General features: G+C 40.9%; 1 protein-coding gene across 6 annotated transcripts; it reads right to left on the bottom strand.

Annotated features, from left to right (window-relative positions):
* Positions 1-630: 630 nt before the first annotated feature.
* On the bottom strand, positions 631-26,040 carry LOC135111247 (S phase cyclin A-associated protein in the endoplasmic reticulum-like). 6 transcript variants are annotated; one of them, XM_064024417.1, is made up of 29 exons: positions 25,928-26,040; positions 24,038-24,083; positions 23,175-23,283; positions 22,778-22,885; positions 22,249-22,352; positions 21,589-21,735; positions 20,559-21,416; positions 19,911-20,045; positions 19,281-19,451; positions 18,791-18,868; positions 18,475-18,610; positions 18,082-18,207; positions 17,139-17,844; positions 16,725-16,851; positions 15,765-15,884; positions 15,334-15,534; positions 14,862-15,074; positions 14,289-14,405; positions 13,992-14,135; positions 13,466-13,629; positions 13,009-13,207; positions 11,431-11,469; positions 9,412-10,008; positions 9,112-9,222; positions 8,428-8,585; positions 7,249-7,465; positions 2,325-2,474; positions 1,927-2,097; positions 631-1,236 (listed from the first exon to the last, which is right to left on the bottom strand). In XM_064024417.1, exons 2-29 carry the CDS (start codon positions 24,077-24,079, stop codon positions 1,162-1,164), a joined length of 5,523 nt encoding a protein of 1,840 aa, XP_063880487.1. In that variant the 5' UTR covers positions 24,080-24,083; positions 25,928-26,040; the 3' UTR covers positions 631-1,161. The 6 variants fall into 6 exon arrangements, with proteins under 6 accessions (XP_063880487.1, XP_063880488.1, XP_063880490.1 ...); XM_064024418.1 differs by having other exon boundaries at positions 24,038-24,094; positions 25,928-26,002; XM_064024420.1 differs by lacking the exon at positions 25,928-26,040 and adding an exon at positions 25,834-25,849.
* Positions 26,041-26,781: the final 741 nt, after the last annotated feature.

The raw sequence follows: 26,781 nt of genomic DNA, 5'->3' as shown, positions 1-26,781 counted from the left end.
CAATGACAAGATTCTTTAACATCTATCTGTTCACAGTCTTATCAGTTTTTTTTTGTATTGATTTTGTGAAGATGATACATTGAAAATCTCCATTTGCATCTTGGTTATAGTTATAAGATTTTCTTGAAACCTTTCTTGTTCCCTTAGATATATCAAAAGCTTTGGATAGAATGTCACAAGTCTTTATAAAGAAACTTCATGCCTTCTTTATCTACCTCATTGTTGAATGATTTTGTTATTTCCATAGTTTGTTGCATTTTCTTTATTGTTATTATTATTATTTTATTTTTTTATTTATTTATTTTTTTTTTTCATTTGTATCATGTCACTGATGAGTTAAATGACATGCTACTGCAAATCTCAGATGATAATCATATCTTTACTTTTCTAATTTTGAGATGGTGTTTATGATGGCAGTTTTTGGCCATTTTTGGCTCACTCACCTGAGAGTGAGAATGGCTTGGATTTCTTAGTTTTTTAGGAGTCCTGTCAGTCCTGTCAGCAATATATATTTTTCCAGTACCCATAAGTTGTTAGTCCATCATTAGTATCAGCCATATTATCTCATGCATAGTTAATCATTACAAAATAGGTCTGGTCTAAAAATTTTAATCAAGGTTATAAGAAAAGTTATTTACAGCATAGCTAAGTTTTATTGTTTTTATGCCTGAGTATTATCTATTTCAGTACATAAATGTGAAAAGATGCACTTCAGCTGTATTGAGGCTGTGCTGAGTGAGTCTGAACAAACTGCAGTAGTTCATGAGGTTTAAAGAAAGCTATTCACTTATATGACTTGACTGAAGCATTACGTTTATGTGCTGGTTGTTCCAATATTTTGAAGAATAAAAGGTAAATTATATAATTTTTAGAGTACTGGCTGGAATATTATTTAAAGAAAAAGATTTTTACTTTAAAGTGAACGGTGAATGTTGTTATGAAGCTTATGCATCACTATCTAATGTAAGTAGGATACCTCATAACTAATGATCTTACAGAAAAATTGACTTTTGTTAAACTTAATTATTAATGAAAGATTAAAATTAATAGTAAAATATTCAAACTAAAAGGTAATTGCTGCCATGGTTTGCAACATCAGGTACAAAACATAATCATGACGAAAATAGAAGTTCCGTAGCTTCACCACTTTCAGGTTATTTCCTATCTAGAATTCCTCAGAATGCAAAGAAGTGGCTTGTCTTCTGCCTGAGAGCTCTTCAGAAAGTCCTCAAGAACCTGTAAGAGTAATGTTATGCAGTAATTATTAATCAATCTCTGTATCATATTTATATTATATCATTAGTTTTTGGTCCTATAATTCTGTTGTGGATGCAGACTCTGCTGAGTATTAGTCATAGTAGGAATTATAACATGTATGCTTTTATTAGGCAACTTACAAAGGTAAATCTACTTGTAATTCAGAAATTGCTTTAATGAAGAGAAGAATTAGATTTTATGTCTAGGTTTATTAAAGGCATTTGGGAATCGTTAAGCTGAGTGGATAACTGTCCTAGCCTCCGACCATGGCTAGGATTCAACCCCATACACCTGAGGGGATCTACCAACCCCCATGCACAAGCAGTTATTACCACTGTACCACAGCAGCCCCTACTCCTCTCTCCTTCCCACTGTTACTCCTTCCTTTCCACTACCACTCTCTCCTTCCCACTCATTCTTCCTTCCTCTCTCCTTCCCCATCCCTCTTTCCCTTCCTTTCTCTCCTTCCCACTCTTCCTCTCTCTCCCACCCTCTGTTACTCCCTCTCCCTGCCTTCCCCACTCATCCCCTCCTCACAGTCCATAGTATGTTAAGAACCACAGTCTTTTACTAGGGCCACTCACAAATATTTTGGAGAATTTTTTAGCTGTAGCTGAGATGATGAATGTTTTAATGCTTTTAGTGAATGCTACACCTGTACATGTTTACCTGGAAGCTCATTTCTTGTTGAAGGATTATCATGTTGTCATCATTGTTAAGGCAGCAAGCAAGAAGTGTAGGGAAGAGCACAGCTGTGAGATTTGGTTCACTGAAGTACTGCCATGGTAAGTTACATAGCTGCTGTAGCACACTAGGGACTTCGCCACTCTGTATCACAATCTGTAAAAGAACCATTACAAATTAACAGAACTACAGAAACCATGTAAGCCCCTTAAAGACCAAGGTAGTAAACAGAAGGTTAATGGCTGCAGTGAAGGCATTCCATGGAGATACTTATGTAAGAAGAGGATGAAAATTTGATATTTATAATGCTCCACCTCTTGCATCAGGAAAAATTACTTCTTGTGGTATAAAGAATCATAAGCTCACAAGTTTAGATATCCCACCTGATTTTCCTTGTTGTTGACAGCAAAAAACCCAACTAAGGGTATAATATTGTGGAGGATATCTTCAGAAGGCCATGACGAGCAGTACCACAGAAGAAAACTGGCAATATGTCGAAATTCCAGGGAAATTCCTTCACTTCCCAAGACAGCCTGTAAATCAGATACCATGTGATTCTTACTGAATTATTATTATATGACCTCAAAACAAAAGGTTTAATATGGAATGGATTTTAAATCAAGATAACCAGTAATTTGGTGATGTATTTCTATAAATCGAGAGTCAGGTCACCGCCGTGGAGGACGGACGTGTTTTCAGTATGCTCCGCGCATTCAGATCAGTTCTTCAGTAACGCAAATCTCCATCTCTACGTGAAATGGCGGAACACAGGCTCATCAAGAGGCGTGATCTCCCGGGATATTGTCCTCAGCGATGGTGTGCCGTGTGTGGTAGGGCGGCTACCAAATCAGCCCCCTATGTGAGTTGTGAGGGCAGTAACGAATGTCCTAACGTGTGCCACACAGCTTGCCTAGGTGACCTACACTTGTAAGGACACACAGCAGCTACGTCATGAAGCCAGTTTAGCGGATGAAGTGGTCTACATTAGTGAAAACCCTGAAGTGGACCTTCCATCCACACCTCTACACGATGGAGTGGATGATGACGCGAGGCAACACCTGTCGCAGCTGGAGAAAGACGAGCTCGTCACCACTGTTATCCAGCTACAAAAACAGGTAATGAAAGATAAAAATGTGATTCAGTCTCTCCGTCTACAGAGAGACTGGATAATTAACAAAAAGGCACAATTGATAGACCTATTAGGGCTTATAGACGCTCTTACTGATGCGAGGGAGAATGAGGAAAAGACCGCCACCTGCTCCGTGGCGACAACAGCCACCCCTCTCTCAATCGCCAGAACTTGGGAAAACGCGTGTGCTTCCTCGGACCGCTGGAGGCAGTGGTGGAGATCAGGGAAGCCCAGACCTCTTAGACACGAGGCAGTAGAAGTAGAAGAAGACCCCACCACAAATACAGCTACCGCTGCTGCCACTTCCACCGCCACCACAGTCGCAGCAGCAGCATCAACACCTGCCGACTCCGACACTGACTCCGCCGCTGCCGCCACCAACACCACTACCACCACCACCAACATCAACAACAGGAGGAGGAGCAGCAGCAGCAACGACAGTAACAACAGGAACAGTATCAGCAATGGCAGAAACAACAACAACAACAGGAGCAGCAGCAACAAGAGGAGGAAGAAACGAGGTCAGCAGCGATTAGGACCTCACTCCGCCACACCAGGTGCGCGACCCAACCCTCCCGCACCCCAGTCCCACCCACATCATTTTAGATCCCAAAGGGACGTCAGAGGTGGAGACAGACCACGCTGCGACTACTGCTCCCGCCTCGGACACACATCCGAGGTGTGTTACAGCCGCACTGCTGATATAAGGCAGGAAACGATTCTCAGAAGGGTCCTGACAGAAGGATGGAGAAAAGAGTTAAATCCTCAACCTCAGCTGCCCTTTCGAGACTCCCCTCTCCACCCCTACCCACCATCATGGCAACCACAACCCAGGCAACACCACGACTGGAGCCCACTCATGTGGCAGGGAAGGCAGTAACACGCCTCCCCCTGCCAAGGTAGCCCTAAGTCAAACCAGCGCCAAGGAAAAACAAAAGACTGGCCACCTCAGCCGACACCTGACTGTTGTGTCGGCCAACGTGAGGGGCCTTCGCACCAACCTTGGTGACCTCACCCACAACTTTGTCCTCCGACACAACGCGGACATTGTTGCCGTCACGGAAACGTGGCTCAGTGGTGAGGTGGAGCCGACGTTTGGCAACATCCCGGGCTACACAAAGTGGGTGAGGAAGGACCGTGAGCATAGAGTGGGCGGAGGCGTGGCTGCCTGCTTCAAACACGGCCTCCAAACTCAAAAAATTGACGTGGTGCTGCCTGAAGGAATGGAGGCGCTGTTCTTCAGAGTGGTAATAAATGACAGCACAGGACTCCTCCTGTGTGTCATGTACCGTCCCCCAAGGCAAGGACGTTCAGCGCTGGATTTTCTGACGGAGGAATTGGACACTATGCTACAGCGGCACAAGTGTTCCCACGTCATGATTCTGGGGGATCTAAACTTCCACCTGGAGCAGGATGCCTTTAATAGCCTCCTGATGGTGCAGGGTCTGACGAACCACGTGTCCTTCCCTACACATGAGAGGGGAGGGTCGCTGGACCCTGTGCTAACAGATCTCCCTGACTCCAGCATCGTCTGCCATCAACTGGGGACGGTGGGCACCTCCGACCACCATGCCGTGCTGGCACGAGTCAAGCTGGATATAGCGAGGGAGGCCGCCGCCCCGCGCACTATCTGGCTGTGGGAGCAGGCTGACTGGGCATCCCTGAGACACGACATCGTTCGCTTGGACTGGGACGCCCTACTGATAGGCAACGCGGAGGAAAAGGCCCGTGCCCTCACCACCAAGCTCCTTGCCCTCCAGCAGCAACACGTCCCCAGCAGAAGGTACCTCGTTAGGCCTAATGACCCTGCTTGGTTTGGTTACCGATGCCGAGCGGCCGCTGAGGCTAAACACGAAGCCTGGGTGAGGTACAAACGTCGTCCAACACACTACAACTGGGCCCAACACCGTGTGGCGTGTAGACGGGTGACAGCTACCTGCAGGTGGGCGAGACGGCAGCAGCGAGAGGACCTGAGGCAAAAGCTCTGTGGCTCAGGGGTTGGCCACAAGACCTGGTGGAGGCTTGTCAAGGAGCAGCAAGGAACAGGCCGCCGCGACACTGTTCCTCCACTAACAAGGCCGGACGGGACAACAGCCGCCAGCAGTGAGGACAAGGCTTCTCTACTCGCTGATTTTTTCGCAGAGAAGATGTCAGTCACTGATCCGGGTAGACGTCCACCTCACCTCCCTCAGGAAACAGACCACACCGTCGCTGATGTTCAGGTGACACGTGAACAGGTGGAGCGGCTGATGAGGGAAGTAGAGGAGAACAAAGCCACCGGCCCGGACGACATCAGCCCGCGGCTCCTCAAACGTTGCGCCAGTGAGCTGTCAGGTCCTCTCACCAGCGTCTTCAGGGCCTGCCTGATGGAGCACAGGTGGCCCTCTATATGGAAGGAGGCGTGAGTGGTACCAGCCCACAAGAAGAACTCAAAGTCTGAGCCCAGCAACTACAGACCCATCTCGCTGCTCTCCGTGGTGGGCAAGTTGCTGGAGCAGGTGGTGGCAGGTGTCATCTGTCATCACCTGAGTGAGCACCGCCTCCTCTCAGACAGACAGTTCGGCTTCCGGCCTGGCCGCTCAACAGCGGACCTCCTCACCCTCCTCTCCCAAGGCTGGCAGGATGCCCTGGACGAAGGTCTGGATACTCTTGTGGTGGCCCTGGACATTGCTGGGGCCTTTGATAGGGTCTGGCACGCGGGGCTTGTAAAAAAGCTTTGCGCCAAGGGTATCCAGGGCAACCTCCTTGCACTGCTCGAGGACTACCTCCAGGGGAGAACCCTCCGGGTAGTCATCAATGGACAGGCATCCCAGCCGTTACCTATACAGGCCTCAGTTCCACAGGGTTCAGTGTTGGGCCCGATCCTGTGGAACATATACATCGATGACCTCCTGCGGCAAATCCCGACTCTGCTTGCATACGCCGACGACTGCAATCTCTCCCGCTCCTACTGCCACTCCGACAGTCAACGAGCCGTTAGAGAGCTAAATAGGCAGCTCAGGCTGGTGATGGAGTGGGGAGAGGCGTGGCAAGTCAGCTTCGCTCCAGAAAAGACGCAGGCCATGGTCATCTCACGGTCCCCAGATGCCTCCCCAGCCGTCTCAGGCTGTCTGATTTTTTGGAGGCCAGACACTTCCCCTCCAGGAACACGTCAAGTTGCTGGGAGTGACAGTGGACTGTGGCCTGCGCTTTGACCGCCATGTTGCTGCTGTTGCCCACCAGGTCTCCCAGCGAGTCTCTGCACTGCGTCGGATGTCAGGAAACCTCGACTCCCGGGGCATCCTCACACTGTACAAGGCTCAGATACGGCCTTGTATGGAGTACAGTGCCTTGTCCTGGATGTCGAGTGCCCCCACCCACTTGCAGAGACTGGATGCTGTGCAACGCCGTGCCCTGCGCTTGGTGGGGATGGACGGACAGCAGCAGCAGGAGGAGCAGACCGGAGTCACGTCGCTGGAGCATCGGCGGGACGTGTCGGCGCTGGTGGTCCAGCACAAGGCCCGGGTTCTGGAGGTCCCTCATCTCAGCTCGATAAGGCTCCCACCACGAGCTGTCCAGAGGGAGTCCAGGACCACCACCTCCAATGACATGCTGGTGCAAGTGCCTCGATCTTACTCGAGGCAGCACCAGCGCTCTTACACAGCTAGAACCTCCAGACTGTGGAATGTGTTTACGGCAGCCACGAGTGATACACAGACAATGACACTCCAGCAAGTGAAAGTGGCTGCACACAGGTGGCGTAAAACACAACCCCCCACACTAGTGCTGTGTTAATCATGTCTATATATATATAGTAGGATGAGTTTACTTTTTGTATATATTTTCTTCTTTACATTTAAGTATAGGCTTTTCAAATAACAGCATAAAAAACGTGTTGTTTTAAGCCTGATGTAAATTTTGTTTATATAAAAAAAAAAAAAAAAAAAAAATGTACCAGTGACTAATCCTGGTGAAAAGAGACATCTATGAAATCTGTTGGGCTTTTCCGATCAGGTGCCAAGTTCAATCCTCAACACTGCACTTTCCTCCTAGAGCTTGGATTTACTTAGGCTTTGAGATCAATGTAGTGAGTGTGTTGTGGTTATGTCCAATTTTTAAGGCTATTCAAGTGAAAATGCCCTGATTTTATAACAGCAAAGAAAAAAAAAAAAGGGGAAAGAAGATAAATCATACTGTACCTGAAACATGGTAAGATCAAGTGAGGCTAAGTTGTGCAACAATGTAGTGGCAGCTGTAGTGAGTGCCTGAGCAGTGTGGGAGAGCTTAGGAGGCGCCTGCGGCATGGCTGAACGGCCTCCTTGGTGCAATAGCAGACCATACAGTAAACTCACGACACCACAGGCATCAGTCACGTGCAGTGTTCCAATTAGCTGGGTTGGGTCTTCTGATAAATTTCTGCAAAAAAATACCATTACTCTATTATATTCACTTCAGAGCAAAACAACTGGGTGCAATATATGAATAACAGAAATGATAGCAGTTGTTTTGAGGGTTGTTAATCAGGCATCACACTTAACACATTCATTAGAGTACTTGTCAAATCAGTAATTAATTTAAATCCTATATCCTTAACAACTAACTTTCAGCACATTTGCAACCAACTTGCACATATTTAGAACCTTACTTAATTTCCTTTTAAATAATAAATTTTCACACAAAAGATATGACAACTAACAAACAATTCTATCTCTGAGTCATTGGTTTACTTAGTATGGTTTGATACGGTGGCTTTAATTATAATAATAATTATCTACATGCAGCAATTCCATACTAGGTGCCCCAAACAAAGCACCATACACTCATGCACACATCCCTCACACTCTTAGCCCCATTGGCCCTTGATGGAAAGGGAGTCTTGTGGCACCACCATACCCACCAAACCATACAACCAAACAGCCCAGGCACAGCACAGCTGGCCCCACACATGCACAGCAAGGCCCAACAGTATACACTGGTTTACCTTTACCTGTATCCTTCATAATGAGACTGCATGCACAGCAAGGCCCAACAGTATACACTGGTTTACCTTTACCTGTATCCTTCATAATGAGATTGTCTCCTATTCCAATCCTGAGACCACAGCAGATCCAGGTGCCCCAAACTCTAATTGGATCCATTTGCCATTGGGCCCCACCAAGTGCACCTACATCCCTTCTCTGGAGTCATCTCTTCTCTGGAGTCAATGAGACCATGTCATTTTCGTGACATGGTCACGCAGGTGAGCACCTCTTGCTCTCCATTTACCTCGTACACACATATGCTCTGGCTTGCTGCACAGTCATATCTCTCTCTCATTCAGTGCTGTCTTCACACAGTCAATAATAATATTTTCAGAGAAAGATTAGATAGAAACTTACCGCATACTTAGGGTTTTAGCAAGAGCAGAGACAAGCCTCATTGCTGCCAGAATTACTTCTACAACACCAGCTTCATTGTCCAGTGGTCCTTGCACATGACTAAAGTACCATGAAACCTTGTCCACAAGTCCTACACTGACACAATAGCTCACTACATCCTGAAATTAAGAAACACATATCTTTGTCATATTTAGTTTCTAGTATATCCAGCACTAAGACTTGGTCTAGTGGTAGCATAAATAATTAGATATAACCAAGGAACAAGGTTGCAAGACTAATAATAATGATGAACAACCACAATAAACATTGAGAAAGCAAATATACTAATACTTAAGTTTGTTTTCCTATCTCATCTTCATATAAGGTATTTATAGCCATATGTATACTTTTTGTTCAAAACCAAGGCAAGGATGGAGTGAAAGATATTTAGAGTGTGTGCCTGAGTGGAAAGTATCATATATGAATGTTTTTTTTTTATTCCAATAAGGCTGCAGCTGGGATCTGTTGTGACTTTCCTGGTGTTTATTGTTTTATAAGGATGATGTCATACTGGTCCTTGCCCAAGAAAGTCTATGAGGATTCTTGTTATGAAGGTACAAATGTATATTTTCTTTTATTTTGCTCTAGTCAGCCTCTCATAAAATATAGAATAATATTCACTCAATGTGATACCAAAGCACACACCTGGAGTCTCTGCCATGTGGCATCAGCCTTGTCTTTAATGGTCTGGTCCTGAGTGGATGCTGCTGGAAGCAGGTCTTCCTGATACAGAACTTGAATAACTTCAGCCAAAACCTGAAGCAGTATTTATAATTTAGTACATAGATGTAATGCAAGTATATATAATATTTGTATTTCATTCCCAAACTTAAATTGCTTACAGTAAATTAACAAAGCAAAATGCAACAGAAAAATCATCTGTTTGCAATATCTATTGTTGAGGTAGCCATGCCATCTTATAGAAGCAATCAAGTTTTAACTTACCTCAAAAATTGCTCCAGCTGCTGCATCTGAAGGGAGATTTACAACAGAATTTATGCTGTTGTTGCTGCCCATTCTTGTACTCTCACTAACAAGGCTATTCATGCGTTGAATCAAGTAGTCTATCATAGTTCCCACAAGGTTTGAATAGAGGACATGTCGACAATTATCAACATTACTGCGACAACTTCCAAGAAGAACTCTACCACTGAAACCCAAAGACTTTGCTGGCAAAACACAGGGTCTTTGTTCAGTAACATCCAGTATGGTTTTCAAAACTGAGTTAATTTTTCCAAAGCCATCTAGAGCACTAAACATGGCTTGATCAGCCTTTTCTTTCTTTTCCAATATTCTTATCAGTTCAAGAAGTGGTCTGTCCAGAGCTGTCAGATCAGCAGTTGGCCAAGGTCCTGAACCTTGGTTGGCTATGAGCTTTGCAATCTGCTGCAAAGACTTATTGATGCGAATTTTATTTGGAGATTCTCTCAAAGTCTGTGGCTTAAAAGTACTGTTGTATTCCTTCCCCCGGGTCACCATGCGGGTCCTGATCTTCCTGCATCTCCTCTTCAGAGCCTTGTGTCTTTCCTTATCTCTTGTAATCTGAAAAGCCAAGGTTATCATGTTATCAAAATCAAGGGATACACTGAGTTTCTTAAAACAGATAGTTTCTGTAACATGAATGTGATCAATGCCCAAAAATAAGTATTACTTAAATGCCAAAACTTGGATTTCAAATCCATTTTCAGCCTGCATTTACTGCTAACAAATACATACCAGAGTTTATATTATTGCCATAATTGAGAGAATGTCCTTCTGCCAGTATTATAATTTACAGTATTCAATTCCAAGTGATGAAGTACTCGGGATAGTACTATAGATGTTCTTTTCTTGCATGGGTGTGTGTGTACTATATGATTTTCACATGTACATCTTTTTTCCTGTAGAACCTCTTTTTCTTTTAGTGGGGTTCTTGCTATTTCCTTGCCACTTTTCTTGAATTACAAAAAATGCATCATCTACAGCATAAGGCATCATCTAACTATGACAACTGACTGCATTAGATAAAGATATAATAACCCTTACACAGCAGGGTGTTTACTCACTGGCCAAGAGACTGAGGGATTACCTTCTACAGATCAAGCTGTAAACAACAACTGTAGCTGCATGGTATAACAAATTAACTTTTTGTATTTTTGTGTTATTCAGTGACCTGTCTGCAAATGCTTTGGTTTCTTTGTATTAGGAGAAATGCATTTCTACCTGAGGTTGAAGATACCAGTGCATCACCTGCTATAAAAGGGTTGATGTGATTAATTTAAAATATGAATTTACAGTTACATCTAACAGTTAAAGATAACTTATCAATTTAAAAGGAGTATTTCACTATCTTCCATTGGATCTTCTCTGGACATGCCTTGGGTTGTCTGCTCCAGCACCTAAAGTTTGTGGTCTCATGCCCCACAGCTCACTTCCTACAGTCTTAATTCTCCCAGTCATGTTAATCTTGACTACATTTCTATGCTTCCCAACAACCATCTGTCTCAGCATAATTTGCAGTACATCAAGAAATATACATTAAATAGTTTTAAAGTGTACTAATACAAATATGTTACCTTCACGATGTGTTTGTTTTCATATATTTTTTTACCCTGTAAATTTTGTTTATATTGCAATTTGTTTTTTCTCCATGCTACAGTGTTGGGAGGGGCTTTGATCCTTGTAAAGTTTCTCCCTTTTATCTGAGGAATCACTCTGTAAAATCACAGCATTACTTGAGAAATTACCATGTTTCAGTTTTCATTCTACATAATGTGGATTATTTAATGAATTACAAGCATGTACAAAAAATATGTGCATACAGCAGTGCATATAAATGTGATGAAAATATGTTCAAAACTTGGCAAGAAGCATACATACAATGGACTGAAAAACTAACTGCTCTATAGATGAACCAAATCAGATAGCCAATTGCAATGGTGCAGTAACACATATTTTCTTGGCAATGACAGTTTCACTACCAACCTTGGTAAAAATACATTGTACCGTGATGCATTGTTGCTGCTGTATGGGAAGAGAAAGCTTGTAAGCACTTAACAATATGACATTCTTGGAAATATTGGTGAGATTCAAGACAGGAGAAATTAGAATATAAATATCACAGTATATAGTTTTCCCTTTTAAGCATTCTTTATTGTCCTACATGTATGGTAATCATTAAGGGTTATCTACCTACCAATACCTTATCATTCTTGTCTTTTGGAACTTATCAAAAAGACAGTCACAGCAAAAGTTAATGGTCTTTACTAAGACCTTTTTCACATATAAACTTACTATCTTTCCATCTTCCAAGTGGCCTTCCTCTTTTATTAGAGTTCCTTTGGGGTGTTCTTAAAGTTTATAGTGTAGTGGGGCAGTTGTTGCAATAAATAAGGCTTTTTTACAAGGATGCATGTGTGAGAATGAACAGAGAGCTTGGAGAGAGGTTTTGCTACAGGAACAGGAGAGAGGCAAGGATGTGTGTTGTCTCCATGGTAGTTTAATATTTTCATGGATGGCTGTATGAGGGAAATAAAAGCCAAAGTAGAAAATGGTTGTGCAAAGCTGAAAAAGAATGGATTGGGATGAGTTGTGGTAGCATGTTTGTGTAAGATGACACTGCCCTACCAGCAGTGAGGGAAAGGGAACTTCACAAAGATGGGTCATCATCTCCATAGGGTGCAAAATCAGCTCATTCCAACTTCATATAAACTTCCTCTAATAATGCCATAAATGGTTTCGGAAAACTATTGTCGTCTTATCTGGTATTTCTCAATGACCTTACATAGCTTTACAGTGGCACCACTTCCCTAGAGTTATTTTCCAATTTATTCACATAAGTTTCCTCTAACTTCTTTACCCTGAGTGGCCTGATAATTGCAAAAGTTTCGTCATTTCCTAAACCTTAACTAAAACTTGAACACTTCCCGAGTCTCCATCTTCACTACAACTCATCACTACTTATCACATGTATTTCTGACCATTCATCATACATATATCCTTGTTTTGTGACTGTATTCAAAAACTTTTTTCTTATTATCTACAACCACATTATCCATCATCATCATCATCACTATTACTTTGAAAGATAAGTAGTTCTATGCATACATGAGTCAGCCTCAATCACATGATGCATAGCGTGCTTATTTGCAACTTTTTTATTTAATGTTTCTGGATTCATCCTCATCATATCATCTTGTCTTGTCTTCTTTAACTGAATTGATGAGTGAGAATTACAACCTTCATTTTAATGGGAACAGCTCACTACTTAATCTAAAATTTATTATAAATTTTATACCCATGGTGTCTAGTGTTTCATATTTGAATATGGTGATGGAGTTTTTTATAAAATTAATTTCCTACTCTTCATACTGTATGCTTATCAATTCTACAATATTTATATATCTTGAAACATGTCAATGGCTCTGAACAGTACCCAAAGGCAAAATTAATGAGTTTATAAAGCATAAATCAATCACTGATAGGAACCCAAGAAGTCCTTCAATCATGGCCATAAGGTCTATGATCTCTGTTACACTATCCCTCTGTTTGTAGTTGTCTTACCTGTGGGTCATCAATATTTGCAGGGGCATCCACGATGTGCTTCAGGTTGTAAGTTTCACTGTCTTCACTGGACACAACATCAGCCTGGTGCAGAGCTCTCAAAGCCTCCTGGTGGCGGCGGCCCCGTAAGTGACTCAACAGATACACCTCACTGGTGATCAGGGAGTTGCACAGGGTACACAACTTCTTGGTTTCATATCTGCAAGGATTAAAAGCACCATGATTATTTTGAAACTCAACAAAAAAGATATGACCTTGGATAAATTGGATAAAACCTAATGAATGACCTCTTAATCTGTTCTAAATGAATTCCAGATATAATTCTAAAACGATTTGGCTTTTCTACATTTTCTCCATAAATTATTCTGTGATAAGAGATTATGGACAATCAAGATCCTTTCAATGGACTGATCTAATACAATAAAACTACTGGTTGATAGATATTGTAAAGCCATACCTGATTAGTCTGGGAGCATCATCACAGCCTCGGGAATATTTCATTATGGATGATTCAAGGGCTCGTTGCCTGATGAGCTCAATGTTTTCCTCATGACGTCGTGCAGATTCCTCTTGCTTCTGCTGAATCTTTTTCACCAGTTCAGTTTCTTTGGCTTGTTGGGCCTGGAGAGAAAATTCCTTTCTTTAGTTCTGGTCTGAAATCACTTACAGTTTTCACATTACTTCAAAGTAGTCAAATTTCAGTTTCCTTTCTTGAATCATTCATATGACAAACATGTTGTGTAGGAGGACATGTGAAATGTTACCATAAAGCAAGCAGATTAATATACAGGAAACTAATTTGTTTTTATTAGCAACTTTACTTTACCTTGACTCTCCTGTTTCCACTCTATACTTTAAAGTCACCTCCATGCTCTGTACATGATGAAAAGATGATTGTGATGACTGATGATGGTGATGATGATAACTGTCTGAGATCATGACACATTAGTAGATAAACATTGTGTAATATAATTTCATCCGACCTGCTGTAGTGCAGTTAGTCTTTCCTCACGATCTCTAGCTTTTTCCCGTGCCTGCTCCAAGAGCTCTTCCCGCCTCTCTGCTTGCTGCCGGTCAATGCGTTCACATTTCTGTCGCCGTTTTTCACAAAGTTCTGCCATTCTTGCCTAAAAATAGAAAAACAATGGGAATTAAAAAACACCCCTCCTCAATGAGCTTAGATGGATCCAATAATCAAGTTTACCCACTATCTTGTCTCAGTTATCTCCTGAAAGTGTACAGACATGTATCACTATGAATCAAAAGTCAGATTGTCTTACCTGCCGCTCTGCTTCAAGAGCTTTGCGTCTCTCTTGAGCTGCAACTTCTTTGGCAACCTTTTCCTCCTGTCTCCTGGTTCGCTCTTCAGCCATGTCTGCTAGGCGGGATTCATGACTCTACAACAAGAAAATATTGAATTAACTACTTGAGCTTTGGTTATACAGCCTAAGCATCATACATTGCCAATTCTTGGGACTGTAAGTGTCTCAAACTTTTTCAAATTTTTATTTTAAAATCAAATATGACAAACATCATCAATAGTGGCTAATATGAGAGATGGCCTGAGCTGATCTAAATTTACATGTCTCTGCTGCAAGCAACATGGTGTTCCTACATAATAAACAACAAAGGAAATATCATGTCACTCACAACAGGCTTATTATATCAAAGCATTGCAAACAACTGACCTGGTGCTGCTGCAATATATCATGCAACTTGGTTTTTTTCTGAGCTGATCAAAATTTACATGTCTCTGCTGCAAGCAACACAGTGTTCCTACTTAACAAACAACAAAGGAAATATCATGTCACTCACAACAGGCTTATTCTGTCAAAGCACTACAAACAACTGACCTGGTGCTGCTGCATTATATCATGCAACTTGTTTTTTGCTTCTAAGCCATTGATGAATGCAATTTCCTTTGCCTTATTTTCCTCATCATGAGCCTTATTGACGATCTCTTGCAAGTACTGCTTCCGCTTCTCCTCAGCTCGCTCCATCTTTCTCTGGAACAGGTCTCTTTTCTTCACCAACAAACTTTCTTTATCCTGTCGAACCTCCTCAATCTGCATTTTGAAAAGAACAAAAACACGTGTAAAGGTTTACTATGTTCTCATTACAAACTATATATTATATATGCATATAAAGAGTGCATTATAAAACATGCAATCATAATTCCTTGAGATGTGAGGATTCAGAATACCTTTTCCATTTTCTTACCCTGCATTTCTTTCCCAGGAATTATGTCCCATAATGCCTCCTGGTGAAGCAGCAAATGCACTCAGTTCACAGGTGAAATGTTTAAATAACAAAGTACATGATTACCTTCTTAAACAAATCCTTCAACTTCTCTGTTTTTGCCAGAATAAGATTTTCACGGAGCTCTTGAGCCTTGGCAATTTTTTCTTCATGGCGTCTCATTTTTTCTGACAGAGATCGTTTTCTTGATGGTGACGATAACTTTTCATGGATGTGCAAAACACGGCCAGGATGGCGTAATTTCTCAAGAGATTCAAATGCATCAACCTGGGAAAATAAGATATTGAAAACTAAAAACTTTCTTAATTCACTGTATTTCCTTGATATTTCTGAAATTAATCTTTATCTTACACCATTTATTTCCTTCATTTCTGTAAATCATTCTTACCTTACTCTATTTCATTTACTTTATTTATAACATGTCCAATATTATAAGTTTCTCTCTCTCTCTCTCTCTCTCTCTACTCCTACTACTACTGCTACACTGAAGTCCTCACCTGATCAGCCCAGCTCATGGAGGACATCAGACTGTCAAAGGGCAGAGTGAAAGGTGATAGTGCTCTGCCAGCCGATTCTGATGCATCACTTCCATCTTCCTCACAGTCTTCTTCTTCCACCTGCAATAACAGTGTGGTGACCTAACTGTTCACAAATCTACACTCACACACCTAACACTCATTTTCCTCTACTAAAACACAACAGTAAAACTCACACAACTGGACAAGATATATTAAAAAAGATCACACAAAACACAAGATTGCTGTATGAAATTGCAAGGCCATTTGCCATGACACAAGGTCACAACCTAAATATATGCTTCACATAACCACAAACATACTCATAAGGATCCTTACTAATTAATTAACCCTGAAGTAAATGTCATATTGCTAAATAATTATACTGATATCCATTATAGAAATTATTAGACAGGGATGCAAACTTTTTCTAAGACATAAAACATATCTTATAATCTTATAATACTCAACAATGCCATCTAGGGTCACTGCAATAAGGCCAGTATTCAGAAAAGCATTGCTCTCTCACCACACCTATTTTCAGAAGGTCTTAGAGATGATTAGCCAGGTTCTCCTAATAATAACATAAATTGTTTTACTATGTCAATAGAACCATAAAAACACACTTAAAAATCATTGTAGTTTCAGCTAAGGCCTTTTGAAATAGTGGAGGTGCGGCACAGAAGTGTTTCTGAATGTGGTCCGAAATGTAACAGAAAAGTGCAGGTCTGCATGTTATAGGAAATTCACTTGTAAATAAGGGTGTTGAGATCAAGCTTACAAGAGGGACTGGTGAAGTAGCCGGGCAGTCTCTTTGTACAAATAAAAATAAAGAGGAAATTCTGTCTTCATACTCCATCCCTCTCAGTTGCCTTTCATAATGAGCAAGGAATAGAATGGCAATATTAATTAATGCACTGACTGACTGATTAACAGACATACCTTTATTTCTGTCTTCTCCGTCTCTTCTATCTGCTGCTTTAAACGCTGCTCCTCCTTAACAGCAGACTCTAAGGCAGCAGCGTTACTTAACTCCTCTTCATCCATCTGACTTTCATTATCGTAATTACTGAAAAATATAGATATGCACAGTAAATAGTAAGTATATAGTTTTTACTTGATAGTGAACTTAACTTAGACTGTCTGATTATGCCCGATGCTGATCTGATGACATCTGGCAGAAGATATGATGGGCTGAGGAAAATGGCAGTCATAAAGGATGCAGGCTAGATAACTGACTCATGACAATTCCTCACGACTACAGTTAAACATCTCAGCAGGAGACAGATCTGATTAACTTGCTGAAAGAGAATGGAAGCATTATGAATTATGTGTACATGAACAGGTATAATTTACTTTGCCTCTGGATCAACTTGATGATCTGCACCAACTATTTCTCCTTTCACTGCACTAGGAGCTATAGATACTTGTGGTTTTGATGCATTTGTCTCTCTGCTTTCATCATCTTCCACATCACTAGTCTCTGAAATTTCTGGTATGGACGGATCACACAAATGGTTGCACACTAAATTGTCATTTTTTAGGAAACTATTCAAAGCACAATGTTCATCTTTTTCATCCTCCAAAGATTCACTTTTTACATTTTCACTGTCTTCTATTTTATTGCAAACATTTGCTGATATGGGTTCATCACATGTCCTTCCCTTATCACTACTGTGCCTCTTTTCCTGATCAGGCTTCTCTGTCAGATTCACATGCATGTTATTTTCCTTAAATTTAATTCCTTTGGTAACCTCTTCAGCACCTTTTTCATTTTTCCTGTTTTTCCGTTCACTTCTCTTCCACACTTGGAAACTCTGCTGGCTTCCATCACCCTCTAAATTGACAGAGGGAGCTGACACACTTTCCGTGACTGCCTTCTTGCGGCACTGAGCTCCTGGATCATGACTGCTGCTCTTCACATGTTTTTTATAAATGCCAGATGCAGAAGACTTCTCTTTGGATGTGTCATTCACAGTATTACTTTCACTCATTATTAAAGAAGGCATGGACATGGCAGAGCTGGGCACATGGAAACGTTTCTTTATTTCACAACTGTGACCTGCAGAAAATAAGCACTTGTTACAAATTTGACAGAGGATTTATATAATGAACTACTTTTACCAAAACTGACAACATAAAGTAGAAATGCCTATGTTGCAAAAGCATTTACATAACTGAACATGAATATTTGTTGGTAAACACAGATATAAGAGGCTATGATGGCAATAAAAAGTATGAGAAATATCTGTACAGTAAAATAATAAAATAGATGAAGTCTGGTATGCATAAAGCCAACCTTCTGTCTTGAGGCTGGCACTGCGGACATCTTTGGGGACATAATGGTTATTGCTGTTGAGAGAAGCAGTGCTGCCCCCGTGACTTCTCCTGCCACGCCGCACCACCTCCCACCCCTCACCGTCATCTGGAACACATCATGCATCTTTAGGAGAATGGCTCACAAGGAAACTCTAATAAGTTTACTGGAATATGGAAAAAAATTACATTACTGTAGAGAGAGAGAGAGAGAGAGAGAGAGAGAGAGAGAGAGAGAGAGAGAGAGAGAGAGAGAGAGATATGTTGCCAGATGCGATAATTATGCCCTTAGATGACAGAATGGGAAAAATTTTGAAAGAGATGGAAGGATGGTGTAAAGAATGAGCAGGATTATGAATCAATCCATTAAGCTTACCTTGGAGAGAGAGCTGAGAGCTTTCTAATGACACTGGGGCACCTCGTACCTTGTCAGCCCAAGACTGACCACTAGAAGAGGTGTTGCTGGACAAGGAGGAGCTTGAGGCAGTCCTGGAACTGTTTCCCAAGCCTCTCTGAAAGATTTTATAGTTCCCATGTAACTTTAGATTCAATATACACAAGATTCAAACACCTCAAAAAAATTAATTGGAAATTGCATAGTATGGTTTTCTATTTCAAGAGGAAACAAGTCGTCATGGGTGATGATAATGAAGAGAAACAGAGCCAGTGATGAAAATCTGTTATTTACTTACAGATGAACCACCAGTGCTGCAATGCCTCTCTATCCCAGAGTCACTAGTGCTGCCATGGCTGCGAGCTGAGTATCTACACTGCAAGGTCAAAAAGAAATTCAGTGATCTATCAATGATTCATCATACTAAACTTGGTTCCAGCACTAGACTCATTAGATTTCCCTTTAAATGTAAACATTACATCTTACTGAAAAGTGAAAAAAGAAAATTTACATGAGGAAGAAAAGACTTGAAAAGTGACCTCAGAGTAATCAGCACCTCTCCTTTCATCTGAATGTGAGGGAAAGTTTATATCAACTCAGGTTACAAAAATTGCTGCACAAGTTCTGAGAAACTTTGAATGATCAAGTTTTTAGTTGTATGACTACACTTCATTAGATACCCAAACATTAAGTTCCACAAGATCAGTACAACCAAGAGTCAGTATATGTAGTTCAAAATAATAGTAGTTTAAATACAATACATCAAGACAATGTGAATTAGTGTTTACCACAGAGTGTAGCGATGAATATGATCTTGTAAGTACATTAGGTAATGGGTGTCGACTTCCACTATTGCCAGTGGCACGAAAGGAATCCACAACAGATCTGTGAGTCAGAGGAGGGCTTGCTGCAGCCTTCCCATCAGCCATTCTCCGACATGTTAACTTACTGCCTCCAACCTGATCAAAATGTGTCACAAATACAAAAAATAGGTGAAAATATTTATAAAGGAAAACAAATAAAATACCTTTCTCTGACATTTTGATTCTAAGTAATCAATTTGAGTGAAATGCAATACTTATTTCTGTAAGAATTTGAATTAACATTGATATAATTGATAAGCTTCCTATTCAAGAAGAATTGCATGAGGAATGTGTGATGTTGCCTTAGTTATCTGAAATTCAGTTTCATTCCTCTCACTCTCTCCCTTTCATCTGCCATTAGTGGCACACCAAACACAGGGAACACAGTGGCAGCATCTCCAAATCCAGCTGTAGAGTATGCTGCCAAGCCATGGCTTCCGTAATACTAGGGTTATCTTTTCATGGGCTAAGAAATTGTGTCCTTGCAAACAGATCAACAAAATTACTGTAAATGAAGGTGCTCATATCAATCAGCACTACTACCAATGGCCTTACCTGCTGCTTTGACAAATTATTTCTATGATCAGAAGATCTAGGAGCTGAAGTGTAACGGGTGTTGAGGACTAGTGATGATCGGGAATGTTTCTGTGGCGTCTTGTTCTGGTTATAAGCCTGACGGACTTGTGATGCCTGGAGAGGAATGTCTGCATTACACATCAAACCAAAACTTCCAGTTCCTTAACTAATAAAACTCAACATGTGAAAAAGATTTACTGCAAACTTAAAAATGTTTGTTCATTCATTTTAAAAATACTTATCTACTTTCATGCTGCAGCTTATACTCACAAACAGAGAATGAGTATATACTTTACTCAAGGAGATGCATCCTCTAGTAAGAACTCTCCTGTGTGTGTGTGTGTGTGTGTGTGTGTGTGTGTGTGTGTGTGTGTGTGTGTGTGTGTGTGTGTGTGTGTGTGTGTGTGTTTGGTCCTATTGAAAAAAACACCAGCAATCTACTTTCTAATACATGTGTGCATAAGTTTGTACCTTACTGAAAAGGACAAGAAATTATCCATACCCGACCACAGAGGTGATATTAGTCATATCTTTGAAGAAAAATGAGTACCAAAGTGTTAGTAAAACCAACATACCTGAGGTCAGTCAAAGCTTGATGATAGGACGTCAGTTGAACGAACCACTAACCTTGTTCATGTAAACAGTTGGGCCTGGCTTCTGCGACAAACTCTTCCCTTGCATTGCCTCTGTACAACACTGCTGTGCTTCAACATTTTCATGAACTTTGGTTTCTGTATCCTTAATTTCAGGAATTTTACTTCCATTATCCTTAAGTTTTGAATTAATGACATCTTTACCTTTGGTGATCACACTAGATGTGGAATTCTTTACCACATTCTGTTCCTTGGGTTTGGAAATGTCTGTACTCTTATCACAAGCTGAAACCACTTCATCACAAGCGTCTGTTTTCTTTATTATCACATCACACTCCTGCTTGCATGACGTGTCCTCACTCTCACCACATGAAGTGCTCAGGCTGATGCCTCTAGGAAATTCATGCTTGACTGAATTATTACTATCCTTGTTTTGTATTTTGCTGTCATCTTTAAATTTATCACTTCTATTTTTTTCATTTTCTTTGGTCTGACTTTTATCAGTTTTCTTTATTGTTTGTACCTTTTTATTTTCATCTACATGTATATTTTCTTTATTATTATCTGTGCATTCTAAAGAAGAGTCTGAAAGCTCTTGAAGTGTTAGGTCATCTTCATCTTTGGAACTGGTTCCTGTCTGTGGACACTCCTCCTGCTTCTCATCTATACAAGGTTGCTGCACAATGATGACTGGTTTCTGTGGTGACATAAGATATGACAAATCTTTGGTTTCATTGTTTGAGAGATCTGATTTAGGCATATTTAATCTTTCACTTACTTTCTTTTCATGCACAGTACCATTCACAATAATAGAACGGTCATATTTTGATTCAAATGTAAGAGCTCTTCTTGCATCACTCAATGTTAGTGCCCTTCTTTCCTGATGCAAAGCCTGAAAAAGAAAAGTATGTCAACATTTACATTTAACATATATCCCAACACTTCCCTCCTGAAAGGAAAGAAGCAACACCCGAAAATCCTCTCATCTAAAATTCTGTTCCATCGTCAATGAGATCTTAGCCTAGTCTACAGATACTAACAGACAAGCTGATTTAAAAGTGTACCTTTCCAGGCGAAGAAGTGCGAATCTCCCAAGTAAGTGACGTTGGTCTCTGCGGTGGTGGTGTGTGCTCGTACTCCCATTTCAGTTTTAACCATTCAATGAGTTTTTGAAAGTCACTGCTGTACCGTTCCAACATTAAGATGGCCTCCTGAAAGACATAATGCAGCATGATCAATGTTTAAAGTCATGCTTCCAAACAAAATTGGGTAGGACAGCTAAGTTGTAGAAGAAAGTCTTAATGAGGTTGAATAAATAAATACGAAAGAATGAATGACTTCCAACACTGTGGTATAGTCCTTTACACACAATCAAAAAGGTGTTTTGAAAATGTTATCTCAGAAAAGCATAAAATACTGAATATTGCAGAAAATAACTCTATAAGATCCTGACTAAATGGTGGTTTGATCTGTGATATATTTTACTTCTAATATGTTTATCTGAATATAAGAAAATTTCACTAAATCACAAGTAAGGATCACTATGTTTACTAACAAAGCTGTCACCAATTACATTCACAACTCTAAAGTTCAGATCCCACACACTATTGCACTTATATTAGCCTGAAAATTCTCTCATATAAAAAATCTAAAAAAAAAATTGTACAGTGAATGAAAATGCAAACGATAAACTTGTACACTTAACGAAACTCAAAATTACTTACCTTACATTCCACAATACTTTCATCATCTTCACATGTTTGATAGATTTCATCTACTGCTTGCTGTAAGTTCCGAAAAAGGAATCCCCAGTGGCGTGCTCGCAAACCTTACAAAGATTATGAATATTTAGTCACTTTTATTGATAGACTCTTTTTATGTAAGAGAGGCACTCAACAAGAGAGAGAGAGAGAGAGAGAGAGAGAGAGAGAGAGAGAGAGAGAGAGAGAGAGAGAGAGAGAGAGAGAGAGAGAGAGAGAGAGAGAGAGAGAGAGAGAGAGAAAACAGGCCCACCGAAGCACCAATCCCAAAAGGAAGATTAATTGGATCGAAATAATATATATGTATTAGATCATAAATTGACATCAAATTCAGATACTGCCATATTTTTAACCCACAATATGTAATACAATACAAAACTGACCAGCATGGTAAAAAAATAAATAAGGTTGATGATTAATAATTATTGCCACAGTACACACAGAGTAATGCAGAATTTTTGCCTCTGGTTACATTCAACACCACAAAACATACTTGCTTGTGGATCCCTGCCTGCTGATGCTGATCTAGGACGCTTGTCTTGCTTTAGTCCTCGTCTTGGAACCATTTCTACCACTCTTTTAACTTCCCGATGCCGCATGGCTGTAGAGGAAATATATTAAGCTTTTTCTACATCAATGAATACCTATCCCTTAAAAAATTTAATGTGTCAAGTATACCAGTGATATGATTTTGCATCATAATTAAATAACAATCTAATTACAGTTTAGCCTGAATTCTGAAATTCATATTTTCTTTCATTGTAAACACCTATACAATGGAGAGAAAACAAAAAATCTATTGTGATCACCAAATTATCAGGGCAAATAATCAGAAACGAAGAAATACAGATTACTTCCATACACTTGAAGTTTCTGAGACACCAACTCACCGGTCTCAGTCTGAGGTGGATCCAGCAAAGGTAAGGAATATGCCACCAGATTGCGTGCCTCCCTCCCCTCCTCCTGCAAACGTGCCTTGACTTGCTCAACAACTTCATCCTTTAAGTAAGTGAAATTGCATTATTGCACATTTTCATACTTATTCTGTTTAATTACTCTAATGAATATCAGCAATAATTTTTTATCCTATACCACAATTCTATCTTTTATCTAATTTATCATCAACATGTTAGCAAATATCAGTAGTCTTGATTGATTGATTAATTTTTATGTATCACTAACTACATTATTGCCACATGTAGCATATTTCTTGCCTACTCCAGTTATCCTTACCTGTCACTCTCTTCCCATCTCCCCTTCCTCCACATACCCAATTTTATCCTATCCCCTGTCAACTATCTGTACATCTCTCCTTGCCTCCCTTCCTCTTATCTCCTCTTTCTTGCCATTTCATCTGTTCTTGCCATGCCACTCCTATTCTATGTGTTATCCAAAGTCTCTGCCTCACTCTTGCTGCCTGGCATTCTCCTTCCTTGAACCACTTTACCTCTTATTTATCATCCCCTCCTTCCCCATCTTCCTCCTGGTGCCTCTCCCTCTCTTTATTCTTAATACAACACATGCAACAGATCTATTGTGCTTCTCTTTAACATCAAGGTAACTAAGATGCCTTACACACTGAAAACATGAGACATTGAAAACAGCATTTTGGGAAGACTGCTACAATACACATCAATATTTTTAACTAGATCTCAATAATAAAGTAGACTGTTTTGTAACTGATATTGTAACATAACTTGTCCTGCCAATATAATCAACAAGAGATTGGGGATGGACCAGATATGGCACTTACCTGAGAATCTGTGCTCTGGTTTTCACTGCATCCTCCTTTCATAGTGCTGAAATAATTCTAAGTACAATTTATTCCAAAAAAATATACACTAAAATAAAACATATGAAAAGTATATCTAATCACACTAAAAAAAAAAAGCATGTTGTGAGGTCTCAAACACTGGACCAGTTTGTACTGGATAAGGGGGTACTGTGAACTTTCCAGTGACACAGCTGTGACCTCAATGAGTGTTTCCTTTTGTGGCTTACAACACAAGTGGTCAGTCACAGCCTGCCCTCTAAAGACAACTCTGTTCCTTCATACAGCTCTGCATGCACCTAATACATGCACACCCCTCACTCAAGATTTTATTGCGACTCCTACACCACCCTCAGAGTCCCTGTCTGGGCAGGGAACCACAAATGTCCCCAGGTTGGATTGCTCTTCTTCTGGTATTGACCTAAAGTTAAGTGTAATGATGCCCCCCTCAACTTTTTCTTCATTAACTCCTGCAACATCTGCAGCCTTAAATTCAATTTTTCAATCTATGGAACACCACCTCTTTACCAAACCTTAACTTTTCCTCACCAAAAGACAGGTATCTCAGGCAACTGACAGTAGTGGAGAGAACAGGAAGGGAATCAATAGTGTTGTTACTGGGGCTGTGTGGAGAGACAAATGAAATGATGATTGAGGCTGTGAAGGAGTTCCTGGAGAAAATGCGGTGTGCTAGATGTAGGAACCAGTGGTGTGATAAGACTCCGTCTGTTTCCTATTTGCTGTTTTTCCTTTTCCCTACAGAAGCTGCCTATGCAAAGACCCAGCTCAGGAGTAATCTGAGCCATCTCATTATTGCTGGCTGTATGGGTAAGGGCAACATGTGACTCTGCTGCCTTTCTTAAGTTAATTACCCTGTATTACTGATAGAGTTGCCAATACAAAGGCCTGGCTTAGGAATAATCCTAAGTCACCTGTAGCATCAAGATCATCCAAGTCAGAATTAATCTAACATACCAAAAGCCTCTGTGTTGTTCTCAATGCTGAAGGTTCACAGTTTATATGGTCAATGGGGCGGATCACATATGCACAGTAAATCAATAATCAGAAGTGCCTGATTAACAGCCTTATAATTATAAATGGCAAAATTTTACTGTAACACCTATCTTCTCTGTATAATACTATCCTTAGCACTGTACCTATATCAACTCACATCAATTTCTATAGTGTGAATACAAAACAACCTTACAGTTTAACAAGACCTCAACTGCATCCTACAAGACACCACCAGACATTTGAGTATTGGTTAAGTCATCCTGAACTGACCTATGAAGGAAAGCAGATGTTCAGCAACAATCCCTCCCAACAGGCAAACTGGGAGACAAACAACTGAAGTCAATACACCACCCACCACTGCACGAGTCCCACTACTAAGTTACATCCAGTCCTGGTAATCCTGCATGTAAACATATATGCCGTTCCTTTGTTGCTAAAACAGAATCAAACATTGGTGCCCTTTTCTTTGCTACAAGGGTTCTATTGTTCAGCATTCAAAGGTAAGTTAAGCCATATAAGGTTTGCAACAGGATGACATCACCATAATTGCCTGTGTGGAGTGTGGTGCCTCGTGCGCCTTGCCTCATCTCACTAAGTCACCATACTCCAACGCAGGCCACCCTTGGGCTTTACCCCGCGTAATCACTCATGGGTATTGTCTCAATAGTACACATCTGATCCATTCCTAGGCTCAAGAGCTTCCAGGTGCACCCAAGTCGGGACTAAACAATAATGGGATGCGAAGTTACGTGACCTTCACAAACCTTCACGTTCATTAACTGATTCACTGACTGACAACTCATTTTCACGTATCATATTCGCACCACACGACTTATGATGGAGTTGACAGGACTGCACCTTGGTCAGGCCAGGGAGCTGTGCCTCATGACGGACTGCAGGGAAGGACGTCACTGTGCCAGCCTGCCAGACGACAGGTGCTACTTGCCAGGTGTTGACGCTTGCCGCGGGCTCTTTTTTTTTTATTTTTTATTTATTTTTTTTATTTCTGATTGGGGCAGAGCAAACTTGGTATTGTTCAATGCCTCAAAAACTCAATTCCTCCATCTATCAACTCGACACAACCTTCCAGACAACTATCCCCTCTTCTTCAATGACACTCAACTGTCCCTCTCTTCTACACTGAACATCCTCGGTCTGTCCTTTACTTATAATCTGAACTGGAAACTTCACATCTCATCTCTAGCTTAAACAGCTTCTATGAAGTTAGGCGTTCTGAGACGTCTCCGCCAGTTTTTCTCACCCTCCCAGCTGTTAACTCTGTACAAGGGCCTTATCCGTCCATGTATGGAGTATGCATCACATGTCTTGGGGGGGGGGGTTCCACTCATACTGCTCTTCTAGACAGGGTGGAATCAAAAGCTTTTCGTCTCATCAACTCCTCTCCTCTAACTGACTGTCTTCAGCCTCTCTCACCGCCGCAATGTTGCATATCTAGCTGTCTTCTACCGCTATTTTCATGCTAACTGCTCTTCTGATCTTGCTAACTGCATGCCTTCCCTCCTCCCGCGGCCTCGCTGCACAAGACTTTCTTCTTTCTCTCACCCCTATTCTGTCCACCTCTCTAACGCAAGAGTTAACCAGTATTCTCAATCATTCATCCCTTTCTGTGGTAAACTCTGGAACTCCCTGCCTGCTTCTGTATTTCCACCTTCTTATGACTTGAATTCCTTCAAGAGGGAGGTTTCAAGACA

This window comes from Scylla paramamosain, chromosome 21, assembly GCF_035594125.1.
Source record: "Scylla paramamosain isolate STU-SP2022 chromosome 21, ASM3559412v1, whole genome shotgun sequence".
NCBI lineage: Eukaryota > Metazoa > Arthropoda > Malacostraca > Decapoda > Portunidae > Scylla > Scylla paramamosain.
This window is presented reverse-complemented; position numbering and strand designations above follow the sequence as displayed.

Bases quoted from the DNA above. Each gene is read 5' to 3' on its own strand.
- LOC135111247 (XM_064024415.1), bottom strand. From the start codon at position 25,752: ATGGATCAGATGTGTACTATTGAGACAATACCCATGAGTGATTACGCG. The intron at 23,284-24,037 runs GTAAGTGCCATA...ACTTACTTAAAG, and splicing joins ACCAGAGCACAGATTCTCAG to GATGAAGTTGTTGAGCAAGT. The intron at 20,046-20,558 runs GTTAGTGGTTCG...ATTCCTCTCCAG, and splicing joins CAACTGTTTACATGAACAAG to GCATCACAAGTCCGTCAGGC.